The 22,346-nt window shown below is 45.6% G+C and overlaps 1 protein-coding gene across 4 annotated transcripts in view; it reads left to right on the forward strand.

Annotated features, from left to right (window-relative positions):
* The window catches only part of LSAMP (limbic system associated membrane protein), a 991,105-nt gene that overhangs the window by 868,674 nt on the left and 100,085 nt on the right, over positions 1-22,346 (forward strand). For all 4 annotated transcript variants that reach the window (XM_065675649.1, XM_065675651.1, XM_065675652.1 and 1 more), the window contains one exon: positions 17,377-17,502. In XM_065675649.1, coding sequence (XP_065531721.1) covers positions 17,377-17,502 — 126 coding nt within the window. The remainder of the gene's footprint in view (positions 1-17,376; positions 17,503-22,346) is intronic.

Consider the following 22,346-nt stretch of genomic DNA (forward strand, 5'->3'; position numbering starts at 1 on the left):
CCCCTTGTCATTATCCTTTGTTTATGGTTCTTCAGGCAATTGCCAATCCGTGACAGTGCTCCTAAACCAAGACAGATTGAATTAAATTTGCTAGCAGGAATTTGTGGAGCACTGTATTAAACACTGCATCCTCTGAATTCCCTTCAACCATGACTTTTAAAAACAGCCTAAAAATAGCATCATAGGCCATGCATAGAACATACTGGACCCTCACAACTTATAGAGTTGGGGTTTGAGACTAGATAATACGTATTGTTAGCATGACAAATCTGGAAGACTGCTGGCTCAGGACACATCATGTCCAGAATTGACATCACTTGTGTCGTAACGTCAGGCCTGAACTATCTGAATTTGGAAGTTCTATCTGATTTATAAGCCCCACTGGTTTCCCCATTTGCATTAATGATTCAACCAGCGGTATAAGCAGTAAGTTAAACATGTGCATAGCACTTATCCTTGCTCCACAAATGGATTCCAAACTCACCACTACAGTGCAGGGTGAGAATCGCACCAGTGAAGGTCCCGTTTGATCTTGTTCAGGGAAAAAATCACACTTTGGTACTAATTTTTCCCTGGGGATCAATTAATTCATCACTACTGTTTATTTATTTTCTGTATTTCATACAATCTGATGACTCTCTAAGGGCGTGATTCCAAAGAAGTCTCAAGGGGTCAATACATGATAAGAGTAAGCCTAGTAGGAGAGAAGAGCTAGCCGATATCCCTGTGACCATTTCTTAAACGGTGCAAGCCAAAATGGAAGTGGTCAGGAATATATTACTGTGACTGATGATTCAAAATGAACTTGTGAAAGGAGCTGTAAGAAATCATGAGATAGCTTCCTATTGGAAGATCAGCTCTTTCGGCATCAAAGCATTTTACAGGAACGTGGTGATGCAAGAAATTCTTTTGACAGACGAGTGTCACAACACATCATTTTAACTTTCTAGTTTCATTTCACTAACGTCAAAATGTTTAGCTGCAATGAGGCAAAAAGGTCTCATTTTGACTGCACCATTACATTTAATTTTGTTTAGATTGGCATGTTAATTCTGATACCATATATTTATACCTAATGTTGCAAATTGTTACAAAGCAGTGGGAAGGAAACCCCTTTTCCATGCTTTGGAAATACAGACTTCCAACATTTGCAGAGTTCAACTTCAGGCTGTGACAGTGACCTTCTCTCACTGGGGTAAATGTCTTACCCCATCCATCTATTTCCACCAGCACCGCTTTCCTCTGAGCTCCATATACTTTTGCAGTTCTGCATGCCTTGTCACATATAATTAGCAGCTGTTGAGTGAATTGATCAGTTAATTTCCATCTCCCTCTCAGATGCATTTAATCCATTAGCTGATGATTTGCAGAGATTTTTCTCCTGCACATCTCCTCACCTGTGTTTTATCAATAGTCAAATTGATTTGGTCTCCATTACTCACTGCTTGTCCAAGCTTTGTTTCTTTCTTTGCCTCGTTCCAGAATATGTGGTATTTTAACAAGCACATGGCACTTCAGTCTTTTAAATGTCATAATGAATGTCACTTCTTTCATTCATTTATTAATTGGCATACCTACTACTGAATGGTCTTTACAAATGAAAGTCGTTCTTCCCTTCTGTAGCCTCTAGCATGATGCCATCACGGCTTTACAATACTTTGAGCTGTTCCTTGGCTAGACACAGATAAAGGCAAACCACCTTTGAGGTGTCCTGGGCTCCTCAGCACTTCCAGGAGAACAAGTTGGTCACGGCTGTTTTTAAACAGCTTTTTGAGGATGGGATTTTTTCTGGCTAATACCGTTTCCTCTGCAAGCTCTCATGTCTATAAATTAGATTTTCTAAAAATAAAACTACAGTACAGGACTGGTCTTTGCAAAAGCACAACCCCGGCCAGACTGCAGGGCAGTGAATCTGGAAATCTGGGCTGTTGCATTGGTATTGTGATGATAACCGAAAGTCATCATCGTATCTCACTTCATATTCTATTGCTGGATACCAGGGAGAAGAGCTCAGCACCTCCCTCTCCCCTTCCCCTCCTCAGGCAGCTGTAGAGAGCCATGAGGTCACCCCTCAGTCTCTTTTTCTCCAGGCTAGACAAGCCAAAAGTTCTTAGCTATTCCTGGTGCCTTCCAGCCCTTTCGCCAGCTTTGCCTTCCTCTGGATGCATTCAAGCACCTTCACATCCTTCTTAAATTGTAGAGCCCAGAACTGCACCCAGTGTTCAAGGTCAGGCCTCACCATCACTGAATACAGCAGGATAATGACCTCTTTTGACCAGCTGGTGATGCTGTGTTTGAAGCATCCTGCATGTGGTTAGGGGTGATTTCAAGGGGAAGATGTGGTATTTCCCTGGAAGGAGTGTGATGGATATGGATGGGTGTCCAGGCCTCTTGCAGCTATGCTGCAGGCTGCTTGCATGTTCAGCTGAGCACCTGGCTACCTTCTCTCTCTTATTTCCTTCACTGAGCCATCTGCCCCCTTCAGTCTGTGACTCCCAAACCAAACCTATTGTCAGGAGAGTTCCATTCACACTGTGGTGTGTTTGCCTTCCCCAGGAAACTGCAAGGTGGCCTCAGAATGAGAAATGTTGGAAGCTACCCGTTTAGATCATTTAAACAAAGTTACACTAACCCAAAGATCACAACTCCTGGAAAAGAAATGACCACTGTACTCAAATAGGGGACATACCAGTAATTTCCCAGTAGGCCAAGCAGAGCTTCCACTGTGCAAATGGTGAAGCAGATTAAAGCTGCCCTCAACTTTAATGCGGTGCCACAGCCTGAGGGCACTACAGCTGATCTAATCTAGGGACCAGTCAGATCAGAATGGAGCTTGGCTCAGTGAGATCCCTGTCCTCATTTGATATCAAATTGAAGGCAGCCAACAAAGCTACATCGCACAGCTCCAGGGACCCCAGTCAGGACAGCTTTGTTGTACCTGTTTGGCAGCTAACAAACCACCAGCCAAATGAGAGCTCTTGAAGAGGCCAGGAGTTTCAGGAGCAAGAGTCAGTATGTGTGTATGTGCATATATGAGCATCTATACATATATACACGTTCTAAATATGTATATATTTTATATCTGTACACACAGAGAGATATCAACTTATGATACTTTTATGCCATACATATTGTTTCCCTGCATGGAGTTGTCAAATGCTATACATGTGCATACACTTGTGCCCAAATTCTCCAAGTCTGTAAGTCTGCCGTGACTGCTGAAAAGGTTAGCTTCTCCATTTGTGGGGCTGAGTCAGAATTTCTCCCTGCTCAACACAATACCCCCAGTGCTTCTGCCTGAGGGAGAAATCCGAGGTTTTTCCTTCTTCCTTCCTTCCCTCTCCTGTTTCCAACCCTGGGGCAGCAACGGAGCACACTGCAGCAGAAGCCATGGGAGGAATGAATCTTGGAGCAGGTTGTGTCTTTCTTTCTCTTGGTGTAGTGCCTGGCAGTTGGTTGAGATCAGCTCATTGCAAGGAAGGGTCAGTGGACATGTCTCATCACATAAATGCAAACGTCTTTGAGTGGCTACAAATGAGGGCACAGGGGGCCTCATGTTGCTCTGGATATCAGCCTCCGCAGCTCTGAGGCTCCATGGCTGATAGGAGAGAATTTCTGTCAGGAGCTGGCCGTATTCTATGAGCAAGAGAGTTGCAGAAGTTCCTGTGTGGGGAATAATGAGTTAGGGGAAAGAACGGGAAGGAAGTGAAGAGGTGGATGCATTTCTCAAGCAGCTGGGGCAAATGCTGTCTAGTTTTTGAAGTTTTAATAGTAAGGGAAGAGAAAGCATGTGCTTACCCCTTGTCTGGTGACAAGTGAGTGCATCATACCATTAGTTTTTCCATTCCTCAGTCACACCAAACAGACTTCACTGGGGTTCTGGGGAACAGCAGGAGCCAGTGAGCTCATCTTGTAAGAAATGCACAGGAACCTTTACTAAGTTAGTGACAACCTCCTTTGCTCTGCAAGAAAGCACCTTGGTGCAGTGCTTCCCTGGTACAGCCAGCCAAAGCTGATTGCATCTCAGTGCCATGCTTCCAACTTCAAAGTCAGCAGAGGGCTCTATCTTCTTCCTGGCTTTCCATCACGGCCCCCCTCTGTGCCAGAGCTGCAGTTTCCAGCTCTGCTTTCCTCCATGTTCCTTCGGCCCTGTGATGCTGACTGTGTTCAGTGCCCTTTGCCTCCTCTCACATGGGGGTATTTATTATCAACATCTTCCCTCAGCACCTCAAGGGATGGCCTGAGGCACACAACACTTCACAAAGGCATCTATCTGCCCCATTCCCTTTGGACCTTGGTGAGCCTCTTCCTGTGTTTCTTCCTCTTAAACCACATCTCTGTCTCTGCTGATGTCTTTATATTCTGCAGCACAACTGGGTAGACAGTTTGAATCCAAAACAAGCTTCAAGGCCAGTTTGGATGGGGCTCTGAGCAACCTGGTCTAGTGGAAGGTGTCCCTGTCTGTGGCAGGGGCTGGAACTGGGTGAGGTTTAAGGTCCTTTCCATCACAAACCATTCTATGATTCTGTGATTCAATGGCATGAGTCCCTGCCCAGTGTGATGGGCAAGCACCTCTCCTCTGTTGTCACTACTTCCCTCCCAAGGTAACTAACAAATTGCTGTGAGTCTTTAAATGGGCTGTTATTTCTTCCTTCCATCAGCACTCTCTCACTCTTGACTCGCAGTGTAGCTTCAGCTTCAATGAATTTATTGTCATGACAAGGTACACAGGTGATGCCAAAGTTGACAACCTAATTCATCCAGTGGTACTGTTTTTCTCTCATCTACACTATTCTGTTGCTCCTTCCCTCTTTCCCCCTCCTCAGCTCTCCTTTCTGTCTGTCCTTCTTCCTATGTCTGTCTGTCTCTCCCGCTTTCCTTCCTTCTCCCTCTAATAGCCTCCCTAGGTGATAGCTATCTCGCACTCAAGACAATCTGTCTCTCTTGACAAACAGAGCCGTCAATCAGAGATCTCACCAGAGAGGGAGAGAAATTGGTCTTTACCACATGTTGGCTGTTTTCTTGCCTTTGCAGCATCCATGGGCCCAGGGGTTGAGGGCAACAGTCTTCAAGCCGGTTTAGAGAAGCCGCATTTGCTTTTGGGTTGGTTTAGGGCTCCAGAAGAGCGAGCCGTTGTGTCAGAGGGACAGAGGAGAGGAGCCCGTCAACCCCAAATGTATATAGGCAGGTAGAAATACCATTTAAGAAGTCCAACATCTTGACAAAAGCCCCTAGAGGATAAATTCTCTGTTAAACAGAGTAGCAAATGATCTCTCCTTCTCACCCCCTCCCCAATCCCATAATCCCTTGTCGGCATGGCAATTGCCAAAGTATATAAAGAAAGAGACAGATCCCTCAGGTATCTGTCAGCACTAGACACAATCTACCCAGGACAATGTGTGTGTGGCATTAAATCCTCCATACATCAAGCGTATGCCCAGCATATAGTGTCACACTGTATTTGCGCTGCATCCCCTGTGCCTATTTGTCATGAGTGTCTGCGCCCTATCCGGTGGCAGGTTGATCCATAGCGCGATGCCATCTGGGTTATATCTCTGCTTCTGCTCAGGTTTTGGCAGAGTTTCCATCATTGTGCTCTGATGCAAAGTTTCTTTATTTGTTTTAAGACTCATTTTTGCAAACTCCAGTATATCATGACCATCAGAAAAGTGTATGAGTGTATCCCTATCATCCATCAGCATCCCTAACTATATTGATTACACTTCTGTTCCTTTTCAGTTTCCACATTGTTTTGTGGGTCCTGCTTTTTCCCTTGGGTTTATGAATTGTGGAGCTGATTTTTTCCTACTTTGCATTCCCTTTCATGTAAAACAGTATTTTATCTTTATACCAACAGTGAAGAATCAGGTCTGTTTCATCTGCATGTATATAGGTCTGCCTTGGATTTGCCCTTTTTGCTGTGGCAAGGAGCTTTGCAGCATGGTATTTCCTCATAAGGAACTCCCTTTGACAGTTTGAGGCTTTGTAGATACTCCTCCCCTTCTTCTCCTACACGCGTTGGAGCTGTAGATGGCAAAGCATCATACCTCTCGTGACACCAGTTGGATACCCGGCACTGGGGATGCCATAAATCTTGCAGACCGTGATTCCCTAGGAGTGAATGAGAAGGGGAGCTGAGGCTTAGAAATGTGGAGTGACTTACTCAAGGTTATATCACAAGTGCATAGCAGAGCCATCACTGAACCTGGAGCACCAGACCTACACAAAGTCCTTTCTCCCTTCATTTTTTGGTATTGTTGCTTACCCTGCTAACTGTGATATTACAGACATGGATGTGCTGTTACAGCAGAGAGACATGGCTTTACGTTTTCCATTGGAACTAGTTTTTGGTCCCCTGCTGCGGTAGAAATATTTGCAGGTTTTTATTAGTGCCCTTTGCTGATCAGCAGGGGAGATCACCTCATTCTTACTCTCTAGCCTGCAGCACTGGATTTCTGGGGTGGGGAGTATTTGCTTGCAGAACCTTAGATGAAAGTTGTCTGTAAAGTTGTTTTCTCACTCAGTACAAAGGTGCTGATGACCTTTTCTGGATGCAACCTCATCCTCCTGAATGGATAATGTCTGCCTATTTCTTCTCAGTTTGATACTCGCTGTTCCAAAACTTCTGACAAGATTTTGTTGCTTCTTTGTTGTAAGCACCCTCATTTGTAGCTAACCCTGACATCCAGCCTTCTCCTGGCCTCTCAGAATAATTTGACTGTATAACCCTGCTCAGCTCTGGTGGAAACTGAGTACCCAAAGCCCTTGTCTCCTGCAAACTGGGCATATAATGTGCTAATTGCCCCCATTGATAACACTGAGAGACCAGCAGAAAACATGTCAGTTTTGAAGAGGGCAGACTTGAACCCCAGTGAGGGACGAGGGACAGCCAGTGGGTTTATGTGCTACAGGCTATAAGGGAATAAGCTTTATAAAGCTACAGGCCACAAGGAATAAACATCATACCTGGCAGCCCGGGAGAGATTCTCCTTTAATTGAAATGGCACCAGTAACGTGTTTACAGAGCAAAGCTCTTGGAATCCATCCCTCCCCTCCCTTGCGGCTGTCTGCACATACACAGCCCATCTTCCCCACCCGGCAAAGCCTGGGAAGGGAAGCAGTGGGAAACTTCCAAGAATTCAAGGTGCTGCTGCACGTGGCTGAACCCAAACAGAGCACCCTCTTTTGGCAGGGAAACTCGGACAGCAGAAACTCTCCTGCCCAGGAAACCTTGGCTCTCCGCTGCTTTGTGCGAAGGAGGTCACCACAATCACATCTCAGCCCTAGGCAGCTACTTGCTTTGTTTGAAAACGCCTTTACTGCAGGAGCACTGTTGTTTGGTTTTCTCTCTTTTCTGCTGGAGCAGGCTCGTGCAGATGAGCATTTCTGACAGAAGGGGTTCTTTGCCTCAAATTCTTTGGCTTTCCTTTCTCAGATGGCTGATGATAACGCCCTGGCCTTTAGAAAACCCACTGCTGCAGCTATCAGCAAGCTCGACAATAGCTAACAATTGAAGGTCTCGCAGCTGGTATTTCATAACTGTCTGTGCTGGGGAAGGCCACCATCTGTAGATCCAGCAGTAGTGACAATGGTGACAATGCAGGAATGTGCTGAGCAGCCCCAGCTAAAAAATGTGGCGTTTCCGCCTTTTTCACACTGAAAATTTGTGATTATTTTGGAGATGGGGGTTTGTTTCGCATTCATTTTTTGCTTCAAATGTTTTTAGTAGGGCTTTTGGCATCAGAAGAGGCAGCTGCTCTCTGCTAAGACGTTAGTCTTGTGGTTGCTGATCTGACTGCTCACTGAAGCTGCTATGGTGGCTTGTTACAGATTGCTCGTCGCTTGCTGAATTGGACGCAGTGAATCATCTTGTCAGAGAAACACCAGTGTTTCCTTAACAGACAGCTGTCGTAGGCCATGAGTTGGAGTGTTATAGGTCAAGGATAGTGTGCGGTGCTTTACACTCTTCTCCAAACCTGTGCATTTGCACAAGAGTGAATTTTATCCAAAGCATGTAAAGGTCTGAGTATGGGATTATCATCTTCGTTCCTCATACCTTTGGAAGCAAAACCAGCATTTCCAAAATGCTACGCTAGCTTTCTGCTCCCCCAGAAGCCTGAAAACAATCTTAAAAGGCAATTACAGTAAGCTGCCCCACTCCATTTTCCTTGTTTTGATGTATTAAAAGGAAAGCCCTCTAATAGAAGATGTTTTCAATGTACCATATGCATTCGATTTGAGTGAGAGGCTTGTCACTGAGAAGCCGTCTGTCTTGGTTGAAACTGAGCCAGATCCTTGGGTATGTGGTGTGCACAAGACACTTAGTGTGTTGTATTTGTCTCCTTGTGGCTTATCACAGAGGCTGTGGGATAAACCATGGGCAGCCAAAGGAATCCCAGAACAGGGTTTGGAGAGAGCTGCCTTTTCTTTTCAGCCTGTGTGTGGATGTCCACCAGGTGATTTGTGAAGGCTGTTTTGTTGGTTGTACCTTGTGTCCCTAAGGAGCTGAACATAACCACAGCTTAAGACCTGAAAACAAGCAAACAACCAACTTTGACGGTGTTTCCCCTGCATGTAAAGCTGTGATTGACAACCTCATCTTCATGTAGAGTGGGGTGTTCGCTGAAATTGACTTCCTCCCCTAAGCAGGAAAATTCCAGTCGTCTTCCTAACGCATAGACACACTCTCTGAACCTGTACCTCTTGCCCTGGAATGATACAGGCTTTTCCCTGTGTTTTCTTCTCATACTTGTGCTTCCTAGTCTACTTCCCAAAGAAACAGTTAACAGGAGCCAAGGACTGCTGGGACTCAGTTAAATCATAATCATGCTTTTTTCTCTCAACCGGCTAATGAAGCATCCCTGTTCTGGCTGCAACACTGCCTTGAAGCCATCGCCCATTCTTGCTGTATAAGAATTAGCCCAAAGGCCATTAACATCAAAGGAGGAGTTCCCTGAGCTCTGAATCAAGTATATTAGGCCTCAGCTGCATACCATGTACATCCAACATGCTTAATGTTTCTGTGGAAAACTTTGTCAGAGATGTCTTTGGAGGACCACGACACTAGGGACAACAGGATTTCTCTTCCTGCATGGTGGATTGCATCTGCAGAAGAAAAGCTTTTCTTATGGCAGTCCCATAAGTAAATACTACCCAGATTTAAAATATGGTGTGAGGGAATATATAAACACACTTGAAATAAAGACCAAAAACTCTGAACATCTGTAGTCTGTAAAGTGTTTGGGATTAGGCGGCATTCCAAGGGTTAATCCCTACGGATTAGCATGGTAAACACTCTTCTTGTTGTTTACACATGTCCTGCAAAGAAGGCTGTGCTTTCATAGCAGGGCTTTCTAGCAGGGCTAGCCATAAAGGTTTGCAGTCAGTTTTTACAAGCATAAGGAGCCAGGGGAACACAAATGGGAAATGCACAGAGCTGTCCTTTAAAGACATGAAATGCAGACGAGTGGCTCAGTGCAGTCCCAGCATAAATTTGACATGTTAATAGAAAAGAAAAATATGTTTTATAGCAAAGAACCAGTACTTCATATCCAAAGTTCTAAATCTGGTGATAAGGGATATCAGGCATATGTCTGGCTTGTGCTTTGTGCTTTTATTTACATGTTATGCATGCTGACCTGCTCTCCTGGGCTCCACAAACTTGGTGACCTGGTGCTTGATGGGAGGACATGGAAAAGCCAGAGGTGGATGAAATGTTGTCAGCATCAGACCAAGGCTGGGACTCAGGCTTGGAGCTGGAGCTGCTTTAGAATGAAAGGCTGGTGTTTAGGTTTACAGCTGAGATGTTGGGCTAGGAGCAAGAGTAGGACTGCTTTTATCCTTGTCCCACAACATCCCCTTAGTGCACTGAAAACCAAGGTTGGCTTGAGATTTAAGCTATTCTTTTCTCTCTGGTTCTGTCTCAGGCAGGAAATGCAATAATTTCTCTCCTGAAAACTTCATGGAGACAGGTTAAAAAAGGAAAACAAATCGGTGGGAATGAGTATAAGCAGTAGAGCCCAGTTCTGTGCTGACTTTTCCAACAGCTCATGGATGGGACAGTCCAACAGGTTTACACCTCATGCTGCTCTCTGCTAAGAAACAATGTACTGGAAGTGTTTCCCATGCAATTTTATGTGGGAAAATAGTCCATTCACTTGACTGTGTATTGGGTGAGACAGAGCTTTCCTTAGAGCAAAATGATTTGGCTTGTCAGCTCTTAGCCTCAAATGCAGAGAGCTCTGACACGCTGTCCAGCTCACCAACCTGTGAGGGCTTTCCACATGGCTTCGATTTACAGCATCCAGTCTGCTTCTCTGCCCCCAGTCAGTGCAAAACGTGCAGTCCCCGTCTGGATTTGAGTAGTTTCCTGCATGGTTTCTCTATGGGTGAGGCTTGCAAAGGTGCAAGGCTTGGTCTTTCCTGGCATCAGCAGTGATGCTCGGATAGAGATCTGCCACGCTGGGGCAGGGGAATGTGCTGGCACACATGGGTTGGGAACTGCTGATCGCTTAAGTGGTTTCCATGCTCTGGCTGGGATGTGCCCTTCCTTTTAGGGTAGGGGCTTAGGACCACCAGATACAGATGTGGGAAGGTACCCCCTTTCAGACAATAGAAAGAAGCCATTTTTACATGTCGTAAAAGCCCCGTACTGTATTTTGAGAGGTTTTTTGGTTCCCAGGAGATTAAAACCCAAACCCAAGCCTCCAATGTTTGCCTCTTACTTCACCAAAAGCTTTAATGCTGAGAGAGGAACTGGCAAGGTGAAACAAGCCTAGCAGAGCAGAAGGTCATAAGGATGTTTCAGAGTCCACTCTTTTTAATGAAGTTCAACAACTTCACTCTCTGCCCTCCTGCCCTGGTGACAGCTTCGTCTTCCTCTGGCTGAGGCTGTGGCACGAATCAGACCGTAAAAAACACATCTTGGGTCTCATGTCGCATTTTGTCTGCAAAGTGCTTCAGAAACATTAGCATCCCTCATCCCAAAGGGTGTCTACGTTTTGCTTTCCAGCCCTCAGCTTGCTCCCTTTGCGGACCTAAGCAGCAGCAGCAAGCTGTTTCTTGTTATGGTTGTAAAGAGCTGTGATTAGCCTGCTGCACACATAAGAGGGAAATTAAACCATTTAGTTGTATTTAGGAGCTCAACCCCTTCCTTTAGACCCTCTCTCCTCACTAAACACTCTAACTAAACAATGACTAATGAGGCCAATTTGCTGACAATTAATTGCCCCAGGAAAGGACCCCTAATTGTGGTGAGCAAGGTGGCTGCTCTAAAGCATTCAAGGGCCATATGATGGTCAGCTTCCCCCCTACCTCTGCCTGGGGGCTTATTAGCGCCTTTGCATTTGTTGCAAAGTGCTGTTAATTGGGAGCTGGGAATAAGGAAATGAGAACTCTGGAGGCTAATTGATAGGCACCTGCAGAGGGCTTTAGTGGCTGCAAAGTTCCTTTGACTTTGGAGAGAAGTCCTGGGGTTCCTTTTGCCCTGAAAGCCAGGGGCTTCTATGGATTGGTGGGTGGGAGTCTTAATTTTCCCCAGTGGATGGGGGTCCTACTTGCCAGTAGGTAAGTAAATAGGCTGGAGGAAGCAACTAACTAATGAGGGTGTATGGACGGGGTTGTGGTGACTTTCTCTGTTTGTATCCAAGGTGCCCTTCTTGTGGCAAGCAGTTAGAACACTTAAATGAAGCTTATGGGCTTTCTTAGGAATTTTCACTTCTTTGTCTTGGGGGGATTAAATAGCTTTTGCTGCATCTTAGCCCTGTAGAGTGGGAATAAAAGCTCTGTTTTTTTAATGTATTTTGTGACTTATTGACAAAATACCTGACTGTTAAGCAGGCTTGTAATTTTAGATAGGAGAGTAGCTGTAGCTACTGCATCCAAGGGGCTTATGCAAAGCTCTTTGCCCAAAGGGAACAATCAGATTGTGAACTTCCTGTGAGTGTGTTTGTAGGGCTCAGAGCCATCTTCCAACTACATCTCTGTGTCCTTCTGTTTGCACTTCTCATCCTGCCATATCTGAGCTCAGTTCCTAGTCCTGTGCTTCCTGCCCTTGTGTCGCAAACCCACCTTTCTTCTTCACTAAGGCCTTGTGTGAAGCATCATGAAAACAGACTGCAACCAACGCAGGAGTCAGAAACTGCTGCCGCATGCCTATAAGTACCCCTTGCATAGAAATGCCACTTATGCTAAGCAGTGGTTCCTATTCCTGTGCTGTATCTGGATGCTCTGATCAAAAGGCAGATACATGAACTGCTTGGGAGCTGTGGCATAGCTAGTTCCAGCATAAATTAGGAAAAGACCTCTAGGAGTGTTGCTGGTTATTACTCCCAGGTAATATCTTGGGAGGAGTTTTGAGCTCTGAAGGGTTTAGGTCATAAAAAGCAAGGATAACAACAGCAGATGTTTGGGTGTTCTCTTGTTTGCAGTTTCCTCGCTGCCTCCCGTATGTGGCCCCTGGTTTGTAATAACTGCTACAGTGGGTGTTTTTGAGACAACGATAATGTTTTGTGGAAACAAATCACTTGCTTTCATCTCGAGAGCAACAGTGATTGCACTGGGGGAGTGTGCTCTATTTTTCATGTCTCAGTCTTCCTTATTATTTAAATTAATGTGAGTTGCAGTTGTCATGCAAGTGAAGGATTGATGGCAATTAACAGGCTTGGTGCGAGCAGGTCCTGTGTAAACCTGTTCTACCTAGCTCTGTCACTGCATCTTGCCTGGGATAGAATTCCCACACCAGACCTGCCTGTGCACCCCTCTTGCCCTGCGGTCCCCCCCAAGCTTTCCCAGCCCAGGGCATTCTGCAGCATCTCTGCCCTTTCCCCACTCCTGCCTTGCAGATTCCCTGCTCTTCTAATGCACGATTCACAAGGAAAATGGCTACTGGTTACTTTGGGGGTTGTTATTTACTGTCAGTGACATGTAAGATGAGATGCTGAGCTAGCGTCAGGCTTGTCCTGTACGTGTGAAATGTAGAAGAAACAAGTATGTGAGGTTTGAGCTGTTCTTCTCTGAGCTCATTTCCATCACTCCAGGATCTGACCCTGGCATAGATAGGGCATCCTACTTCCCCAGGGATGGGGCAGTGAGGTACCGACTGTGCTTCCCTTCACACTGATCTCTGCTCCTCACCCCACCCAGGTGGATCCTAAGCACAGGGTAATGAATACCCCATATTACATTTATGCTGAAAGGGCAGAAAAATCCTGGTGATTTTCCCTTTCCCATCAGTACCAGAGAGCCTGGCAATGCTTTGCCATGGTCTGTGGAGACAGAAGGGTCCAGCAGCAGCCTGGAAACCCCTGAGACAAGTTGTTAGGCTGAATATGAGAACACCTGAAAGGTCTGTTTAGATGTAGTGCTTTCCCTTCTGTTGCTCTGCTGTGGTTTTGCCTCTGTTAATGGTTCAGCAAGGACAGACACAGAAGGGTTTTCCAGTTGAGGGTCAAGAAACGGCTGAACAAAAGGAGGCTGCAACACCCAGAGGATCTGGTCCCAGGAGGTTTTATTCTCAGCAATCCTTCCAGCAGCCCGGGAGCTGTGAAAACATGACAGAGCCCACACATGGGGAAAAATAATAAGGTCAAAGCTTCTCATTTTAAGACTGTCCTAAAAAGGTGTGTGCAAAGTAATGACAAGTGCCAAGGAGGCAATGCTAACTGTTGCTGGTGCTGACAGTTGTGGCATTTTAACACGCTGGCTTGACACCCTGAAAATTAAAAGTCTCTGACTTTTTAGCTGAGTGAAATTACTGTCCACTAAGATCCAGTCATTGTTAATGCTGGCTGGCTTTGGATTCGAAGAAGACAAAGCCAGATTTCATATATTCATAGGGAAATTATTTCCTGTCCTGTGCCCCCTCTTCAGTCTTTCCTTGCCCTCTGACCAAGGTGGCAGCTGAAGAGGGCCAGCCATTATATTCATAACAGGATTTCAGCCTTGGATGCCCTTTTCTCCCTCATCTGAAAAAGTGGCAAGCCAGATACGACCATCTGGACACATGCTTCTTCTCTTGGGCGTTCGGTCGGCAGGGTCAGATCTGTTTGTATTTGCCAAGTTGACTCGATCCTCTGTGAGCTAAAATGACTTGACGGCTTTGGGAAGTCCAAGGTACACATGTCCTAACTGCAGCTCAGCTGCCGGTGCCCCATAGTGGCTTTCACTGCTCTCTCCTCAACCATTTTGACTGGCATTGCACCATCCTGCTAGGTCCTCAGACTGCCCTACAGCTCCATCTGGTAGTCATGCTTGAGCTTAGTCTTTCCTGGTTTGTTGTGTGGCTTTTTTTCTTGATGCAAATGTTAACCCCTTGAGGTTAAGATAAAGTCCCCAGAATGTGGTCTAGCCACTGCTTTTACTCCTGGGCTCTGGTTACCCATGCTTGCCAGCACACCATGGAGAAGCTGCACTGAGGATGCTCCAAAGTCATGGTCCTTGTGTCCCCTGACATTGCATCTACGACACATCACTTGCAGAAATAGCAGCTTCCATCGTGCCTTCCCAGACTAAGCCACTCTGTCTCCTCCAGTGTGTGTTGGTCTCAGATCTGAAACACGGTATGTACTACAGGTAGCTGTGCTACTACAGGACTTAGGTGGCCCTCAGAATTGCTTTGTTCCCTTAGGATTAGTGGTCTGGATTTCTGCACCAGAACTTGCAGGGCTCTCCCAGTCTGCAGCTTTGCTGCTTGGAGCAACGGGTCTGTCTGTCCTGAGCCGTGAGACAGGGAACTCCTTTTACCCTATGGGACAGAAAAGAGAAGGACGAGTGCTGCTGAGTCCTGTCAAGTCAGTGCTGAGACAGATCTCAGTGTGATGCTGCAAGCTGCCACCTGGCTTTGGTATCTACGAAACCCAAGTGTCTCTTGGAGGCAGGGTGTTTCATTTCTCAACTGGGGTAATTCCTTTCTGCTGCCCTTTATGTACTCTCAGTGTATTGGTTAGCAAAAGTGTTTGCTTACTTTCCAAGACCACTTGTTTTGTACTGCCAGGCACTTGCTGTGCAGAACGAGTGTGTCCTAAAGGGGAAGGAGAGGCAAACTGGATCTGTAGTTAGTAAAACTCTCATGTACCCCTCGATATGGTGGGATCAAATTCTTTGACAATATCAGCGTTCTCCAAGAATGCTTATTTAGTTTTGTTCTGATGCCTCCTACCTCTTCCTACGTGCGCAGACACGGTGCCGGTGGCTTGCAGTGAATCACCAATGTGCAATATAGCTTGCACTTGTCAGGGGATTTCGCTTTGAGAGGAGAGGGCTGATTTTCTGCTATGTTTTGCTTTGCCAACTATTGTGCTGCCAGGGAGGTGTCCCTGCTCTGAAAATCCTTCTCTCCAGGGAGCAGGAACATTCTCTCCAGCTGCAGTCAACCATTCCCCCAGCCTTGCTTTGGTTGCCTCACCATGAGCTCATCAGCCATCAGTTCTAATTCTTGAGCAGCAAACCACTTTCTGAGGTGGAGAATTTCTGATCTAAACCTACCCTCTTCTAGTGTAAAGTCACTACATGCCCCTGCAAAAAGTCCCTCCCAGCATTCCTGTAGCCCCCTTTAGGTAATGGCAGGTTGCCCTTCCAGTCTCTCCGGTCTCCTTCTCTCCAGAAAGTCTCCTCTAAGCCTTCCCTTCTCCAGGCTAAACAACTCTCTCAGCCTGTCTTCACAGCAGAGCTGCTCCAGCCCTCTGATCATCTGTGTGGCTCTTCTCTGGACTCACTCCAACAAGTCCACATCTTTCTTAAGCTGGGGGCTCTACAGTTGACCTCAAGTGGGGTCTTATGAAAGCTGAGTAAATATAATCACTTCCCTCCACTTATGGGGCAGTGCTCTTGCTAATACAACTCAGGATGCTCAATCTTTGCTGCAAGGGCACACTGCAAACTCATACTGAACCTCCAGATATCATGGACTGCTTGAGCCCAGCACTTTCACCCTACCAGCAAATATCAGGGTGGTTGAAGGCCCTCACAGGGACTGTGATTGTGAGGCTTCTTCTGCCAGCCTGAAGCAGTCTTTGTCCACTGCCTCTGCTTAATCAAATGGTTGGTAGCAGACACCAGCCAACAGGGGTGACTTCTTTATGCTAGCTCACTGACCAGAGCTCGGTTCCTCCAGGTGGGTCCCATGGTCATAGATGCTAAAACGTTATCCATGAGTCTGGGGGCTAAAGATCTGTGGGTTGTAAAGAATGTTCCTATGAATCCAGCAACACAGCTGGAACTGATGAGTTGCTGTCTTTAGGCTTTATTTTATTTTCCCCACCTAGCTCGTAGGCAGCTTTGCCTCAAAAGGACCATCAGCCTCTCTTGCCAAGGAGGGGGAAGGGGAGGCTGCTGTCTGTTTACTCTGTGGTAAGCAAAGCAGAAAATGATGTTGTTTCATTCCTCACTACACACAAATTCGGAAGCTGAAAATATGTTATAAAAAAAAATAAATTGGAAGATTCCCTTTTATCAAACTCCCTCACCACATCCAGGGGCTGAAGTGTGGAAGCAAGGCATGGATGTGGGAGAGGACAAACTGCAACAGCTTGCTCTGCTTGGAGGCTGATACACTGCCATGCTCCATACCTGGAGGTACTTGTTCAGGTCCCATTGTGTTGTTTTGGTCCCATGACACAAACTCACTTGGAAAGTCTTTAAGGATCCTGAATGCCCAAGCCATGGCTGGTCCTGTGAATCTTTAAAGGCTCTATCATGCATTTGCACTGTGTGAGGTGCCTGCTGCAGGCAGTGCATCGGGGATCTCTTTTGGCTGAAAGATGCTGCAGAAACCTTCCTACCGTGACCATTGTGCCCTCCCTCAGCAGATTCCCGTTATCCATGGTGTGTGTTCCTAGTTCTCACCTTGTCACAGCAGTGAAATGAGCTTAAAAGCTCCCCAGTTCAATGCCCAGTGAGCATTTGGTTGCATGAGCAGCAGAGCAGCATCGTGGCTAACAGCATGAGCTCTGTCAGCCAATGGGAGAGAGCAATAACTAATAGAGCTTCTGAATCGGTGTCCAGCACGCTGCAGGAGGATGTGGAACTGTGTCTGGGGCTGTTTGGAGTGTAAAATTAGCTGGGACAGTGCTTGAAGCCTGCTGATTCCTCCCATGCAGCCTTGGGGTAGTTCTTTAAGGTCGTTTGATGAAGGCCTCCAAACCTGCCCAAACAGAAATCATTGCAGTTGCAGCAAAGGCCATTCCTACCTGCAGATCCTTGAAGCAGTGGTACATATTATTCTGATTTAAGTTCAGAAACCCAGGTAGTAATGAGGAGTGCAGCCTGTGAGAGGAATCTGTGGCTGCCTCTGCTTAGTAGGTAGGTAGGTTAATGGGTCAGACAGGCTGCCATCCAGAAGTCTGGCTAACAAGGTCCAACTTCCTTTTGTCTTCACAGTTCCACCAAAGATCTCCAATATCTCCTCGGACATCACCGTGAATGAGGGCAGCAACGTAACCCTGGTTTGCATGGCAAATGGGCGTCCTGAGCCTGTCATCACCTGGAGGCACCTCACCCCAACAGGTAAGAGACCCAACCAGACTCAACTGTATTGGTGATTTGTGAACTGTTCAGTAGTTTCCTTCTCTTCCAACATCAATAGGAAATTTTAGTACCAATACAGGCAGCTGTAAGTAGTAAGAATCTTAAATGCACTGCAAGCTTGTTTTGCAGTGTGGTTTCCCAGGCACAATAACTGCCTTGCCTGAGGGAACAAATTAAATTACTTCAGTAGGTACTCTACAGAATTGGACCTGTAATTCTATTTAGCTTTGGTCTTCATCTAGTTGTCCCAATCTCTACTGCTGGTAATGCAGCACACAGTTGTTTAGACAAAACATTGCTGGTGCCAGAGAGAAGGGAAAGGCTTTCTGTTCAGATGTTACACAAAGAGGTTCTCTCCAAAAAGCATGGAATTTACTTCCCACTGATCTGCCTTAAAAGAGAGAGGCAAACAGCGGCACAGATTATTTCATAGTACTGTCCATTTTGCCTGACAGTCTTTCTGTGTCTTGTGAGGTGAGTTAAGACGGCATTTGATCTGCAAGAGGAGCGAGGAGCAGGGTGGAGACAGAATAAAGAAGAACTCACCAGCTTTGTTCTGCTATCTAACTGTGCTTTCCATGCTCAGGGATGTGGCAAGCTTGGAAGGAGAATATCCTTTCAATAGTCAGGCTCCATGGGGTGGTTAGCACCTTGGGTTGCAAGGAAACCTTCGCCCCCTGAAGATTTATCACTAGGATGGGAACAAGAGTTAGGTTTCCCTTCCTCTGTGTCATGTCCTTCGAGAAGAGATGAACTCTTGATCTGATTGCTTTTGCTGTCAGATACTCTTTCATCTAAATTGTGTGGGGAAAGCGTTGATTAGCTCCATATGAATAGTCCTCTATGATATTCCCATATATATAAAGGGTTAAAGACTGTTCAAGGTAAGCATAGTACAAGCTTTCTGCATGTGCAATAGACAGCCAAACTATCTGCTACTGTTCAGCAGACATAAAAAGGGATAGCATTTCAGAAAGCAGGTTGGAGAGAGAAAGAGAAAATGCCACATTGCAAAAGAGCTCAATCCAAGTGCTGCATTCAGAGGATGCATTTGGGGCCTATGGTTCAGATTGTGTTACTCAGATTTCCGTCTCTTCCCTTCGGTATAGCCAGTAAGCCAGATTCGTGTTTGTATGATACACAGTTTATATTTCCAGTCCATTGCTAGCAATACCAAAAGAAGGAAGATGGGGAAAGACTGCCAAGAAGAGGTGGGAGGAGCACAGCTGACGAGGAAACACTACTCCTTTGTGGTATCAGCATCACTACCTGATATTCTTCTTCTGCTGTTTTCAGTATTAAGCATGACTGTTCCATTTGCATATGTAGGGAAATAGAACCTACTTTTTTTACCTTTAATTACGTATATAGATTTTTCTAGCTTTGGCATTTATGCTCATGAAATTTATTTCATATAAGATCTTCCATCTTACTTCTGTGTCAGTCTTTCAGTCCTCCATCTAACACTTTCTTGTACTCAAGTTAAGAGATACTCCCTAGCTATTCCATGAGCACAGCCTAACATTGACCAAGTTAAGGGCATTACAAGGATACCTGCTTAAATCCCAATGAAAACTAAGGCCTGGAACACGAGATGTGTTGTTCAGAGCAGCAATAATAAGATTCTGTCCTGACTCATCACTTTGGCTGCATGTTTGTGCATTGTGGGTTTTTCGCAGCTGTACCACCTACTCCATTGTATCAGACATAGACTTTTTTCTCCCTTTCAAAAAGGCTCCTCAGCCAGAACGATGGTTTGCTCTGTCCCTGTTTAGTGAGAAACAGGACTGAGGAATCCCATCCCTGCTTTTATTCCAGGGTCAGTTCTCCTGGGTCTGGTTTTCACTTTTGCATCATGCCCCTTCACATCTTTCCTCCCGTGCTGAGTGTCTCAGAGGTGTTGCCTTCTTAGCTCCCCTCAGCACCATATCACTGACCCCCTTCCAATCCATGTTTAGAGCTCCTGCTACACTGAAGCCTGCCAAGCACCCCCTTCACAATCAGCTAGAGCCAGGGATGAAGGGCAGGCATCCCAGTCTGTCACCTCCAGGTCTCACTGCTTGTTGTTCTCTTTCTTCCTATCTCAACCCATCTGCTATATTTTACGGGTACAGAGAAACTGCTTTCAGGCACACATCAAGTCTTTTGAGCAGCTGGTAGCCCAATAAGGCACTTGTCCCAGAATGGGGACAGAAGGGCTTCGTTGGAATGTTTTACTTGAGGTTGACAATTAATACAGATTCCAAACCTATTCCATAGCTGCTGTGGTTAGAAACACATCTTATCTTGGAATCCCTTCCCCAGAACTGTAAGGCATCTTGGCTCCATTTATGCTAGTTTTGAAGACATCATCCTATGTATCAAAGAACTATTTTAGCTCATAGCAAAGCTTTCTAAAATATATCTCTCTCCTTGGATATTTTCAGTTAAATTCATGACCACAGGATGAGGAGGATGAGCTTTACTGAGCTTGTGTAGGAGGTTTTGAATGGACAGGTCATGAAATTAAACCAGCACTGGCGGGGAGAGAGGGCCAGATCACTTTTTCCTTGTGCGCTCTCTTCAAGGAGTTCATTAGTGAATTGTCTGCTGCTTCTTTCACTCATTGGCTTCGTCAATAGTGTTCGGCTAATTACCTGAGTTAGGACCACAGAAACGATTTATTTCTTATTGCCTGAGAAGACACAAATGTAAAGGGAAAGCAGTGTTGCTACTTATGCAAAGAAGGCAGGGATGCATGTGATAGTTCATTTAAATGCTTCTCGGTCTCAGGAGTGATCATAGCTCTCTCATCTGCCTATCTGGGAAGTTAAACCCTTTGATTTATATAATGCTGTATCGCTTCCTTTGTCAGTCCTTCAGTGAACAGTTGAAGTAGGCATTTTTCTCACACCAACTCTAAGTCCCCGAGTCCTGAAGCAACCCATAGATAAAAACCCTCTCTTTACCCTGTGTGATAAGTCCTTGCTTTCCACTTCCAATCCTCTTCATATGACTGACTGGGTTTTGAGCAGGTGGAGGGAGTCAAACAGACCTTTTCCTTTCTTATTCAACATGCTGTAGGACATTGGTAACCTGGTCTAACTAGTTGTGGATAGTTCAACAGGCATTGCCTGGGTGCCCAAACAGCTTTATTAGCTCTTCTTCTCAAGCCATCAGTGGCCACAGCAGCCCTTGTACTGGATTTGTTAGGAAACTGGTTTGTTCAGTTTGAGCGGGACCAACTATTGATAACTTTCTATATAGACTACGTGAGTTAGCTGTTGTCAGCATTAGAAATACTTCACATAGGGATATGCTATAGTCTCATATCTCTTGAAAGGGACAGACACAGATTGTCCCCTCTGTGACTTTGTACAAAGAGTAGGTGTTACTCTGTTGTTTTCCTCTCCTTGATATTAACTCATAACCTAAATGATCCATGTCCACAAAGGTATAGATTATTTTTCCATCACTGAAAACAAATTTCCAGTAGTTGTGCCACAGCCTGGACAAGGTCCCAGTACAGGGCCGTGTATTATGAATGTTAACACATTCTGTGTGGGCTACCAGAGGCAGTCTACCCATCTCTGGTTTGTTATGTTAACAGGTGCTCTGTTTTACCTGTACCATGTACCAAGGTAACAGCTAACAGGCAAGAGAAGAATCTGGTAGTATGATTTGGAGATGGTAGGCAATGCCTACTTTTGAGCTCATCTTAGTTTTACTTCACGTCTTTCTTAAGTTTATTCAGGCTAATGTGACTTCTCTCCACCCATAAGCTGATGAGATCACAGTCCAGAGTCTCTATCATTTATCATTCTCCATCTCCCCATCTTATTCAGAGCTATGCTAGATGCCTGGTTGACGGGAAAAGAGCCTCCTGGGGAAAATATTCATGTATGCTCATATTCTTATCAACAAACACCCTCTCATCAGAAGCCCCAAGGAGTAGCCTCTTGTGAATTGGGTTAGCAGCAATATGAACATGGATAGTTATTGCAAGGTCTTTACATTACCAGACATCTCTCTGCCAGTCCTTTTGTCCTGGATGGGCAGACAAACACAGAAGAAAAAGGCAGTTCCTGTCCGAGGAGCTTGTGCTCAAGCTAACAGGAATAGTCCCATTCATATTTCTGCTCCTTTCCGGAGAGGCATTGATGGTTGAAACCCTCCTGAGGGCCTTGCTCATGGGTACTCTGGCAAGTGTCATGAGGTGGGTACCTGTGTGTGGTGGCAATCTGAGAGGTGGTGGCAGGGAGAAAAAGCTATGCTCATCCCTATGGGGCTCAGCTCAAGGTTGAACAGTTGAGGATTTACTGGTTGTGCATAACTGGGTGGGGAGCAAACAATTTAGTTTCCTAAAGCATCTATGGAGTGTGAAAAATGCATGAAATCACCAAATACCTCATTCCTGATTCAGCTTCCCCAGCCTCAGCCCGGCAAGGCCGTTCAATAGAGAACAGTCTGGATTCTCCCAAATTCCATCTGACAGTCTGAAGATACCCACTTTGGCTCAGAAAGGGAGCTTAGTTATTACAGTGGTAATCACAGCATAAACACCATTCTAGAGCAAAGCAGATAAGTATTGATTGCAACACCCAAGTTTCATGTCACAGCATAAAATGAAAGGAGATGGGAAGGCTTGTCAAATACGCCATTCTGATTCTCCCTAGAGGGTGTTAGAAATTCTTATTGAGTCTTAGAGAACGTACTATAGCCTGGGAAGTTTAGAAAGGATAGAGAATACAGAAGAGTGCCTGCATGCTCTGTGTAATTGAGATGGTATACATATAATATGTTTATAAACAGCTGTAGAACTCATTGCCATGGAAAGTTATTTA

Source organism: Lathamus discolor, chromosome 4 (genome assembly GCF_037157495.1).
Source record: "Lathamus discolor isolate bLatDis1 chromosome 4, bLatDis1.hap1, whole genome shotgun sequence".
NCBI lineage: Eukaryota > Metazoa > Chordata > Aves > Psittaciformes > Psittacidae > Lathamus > Lathamus discolor.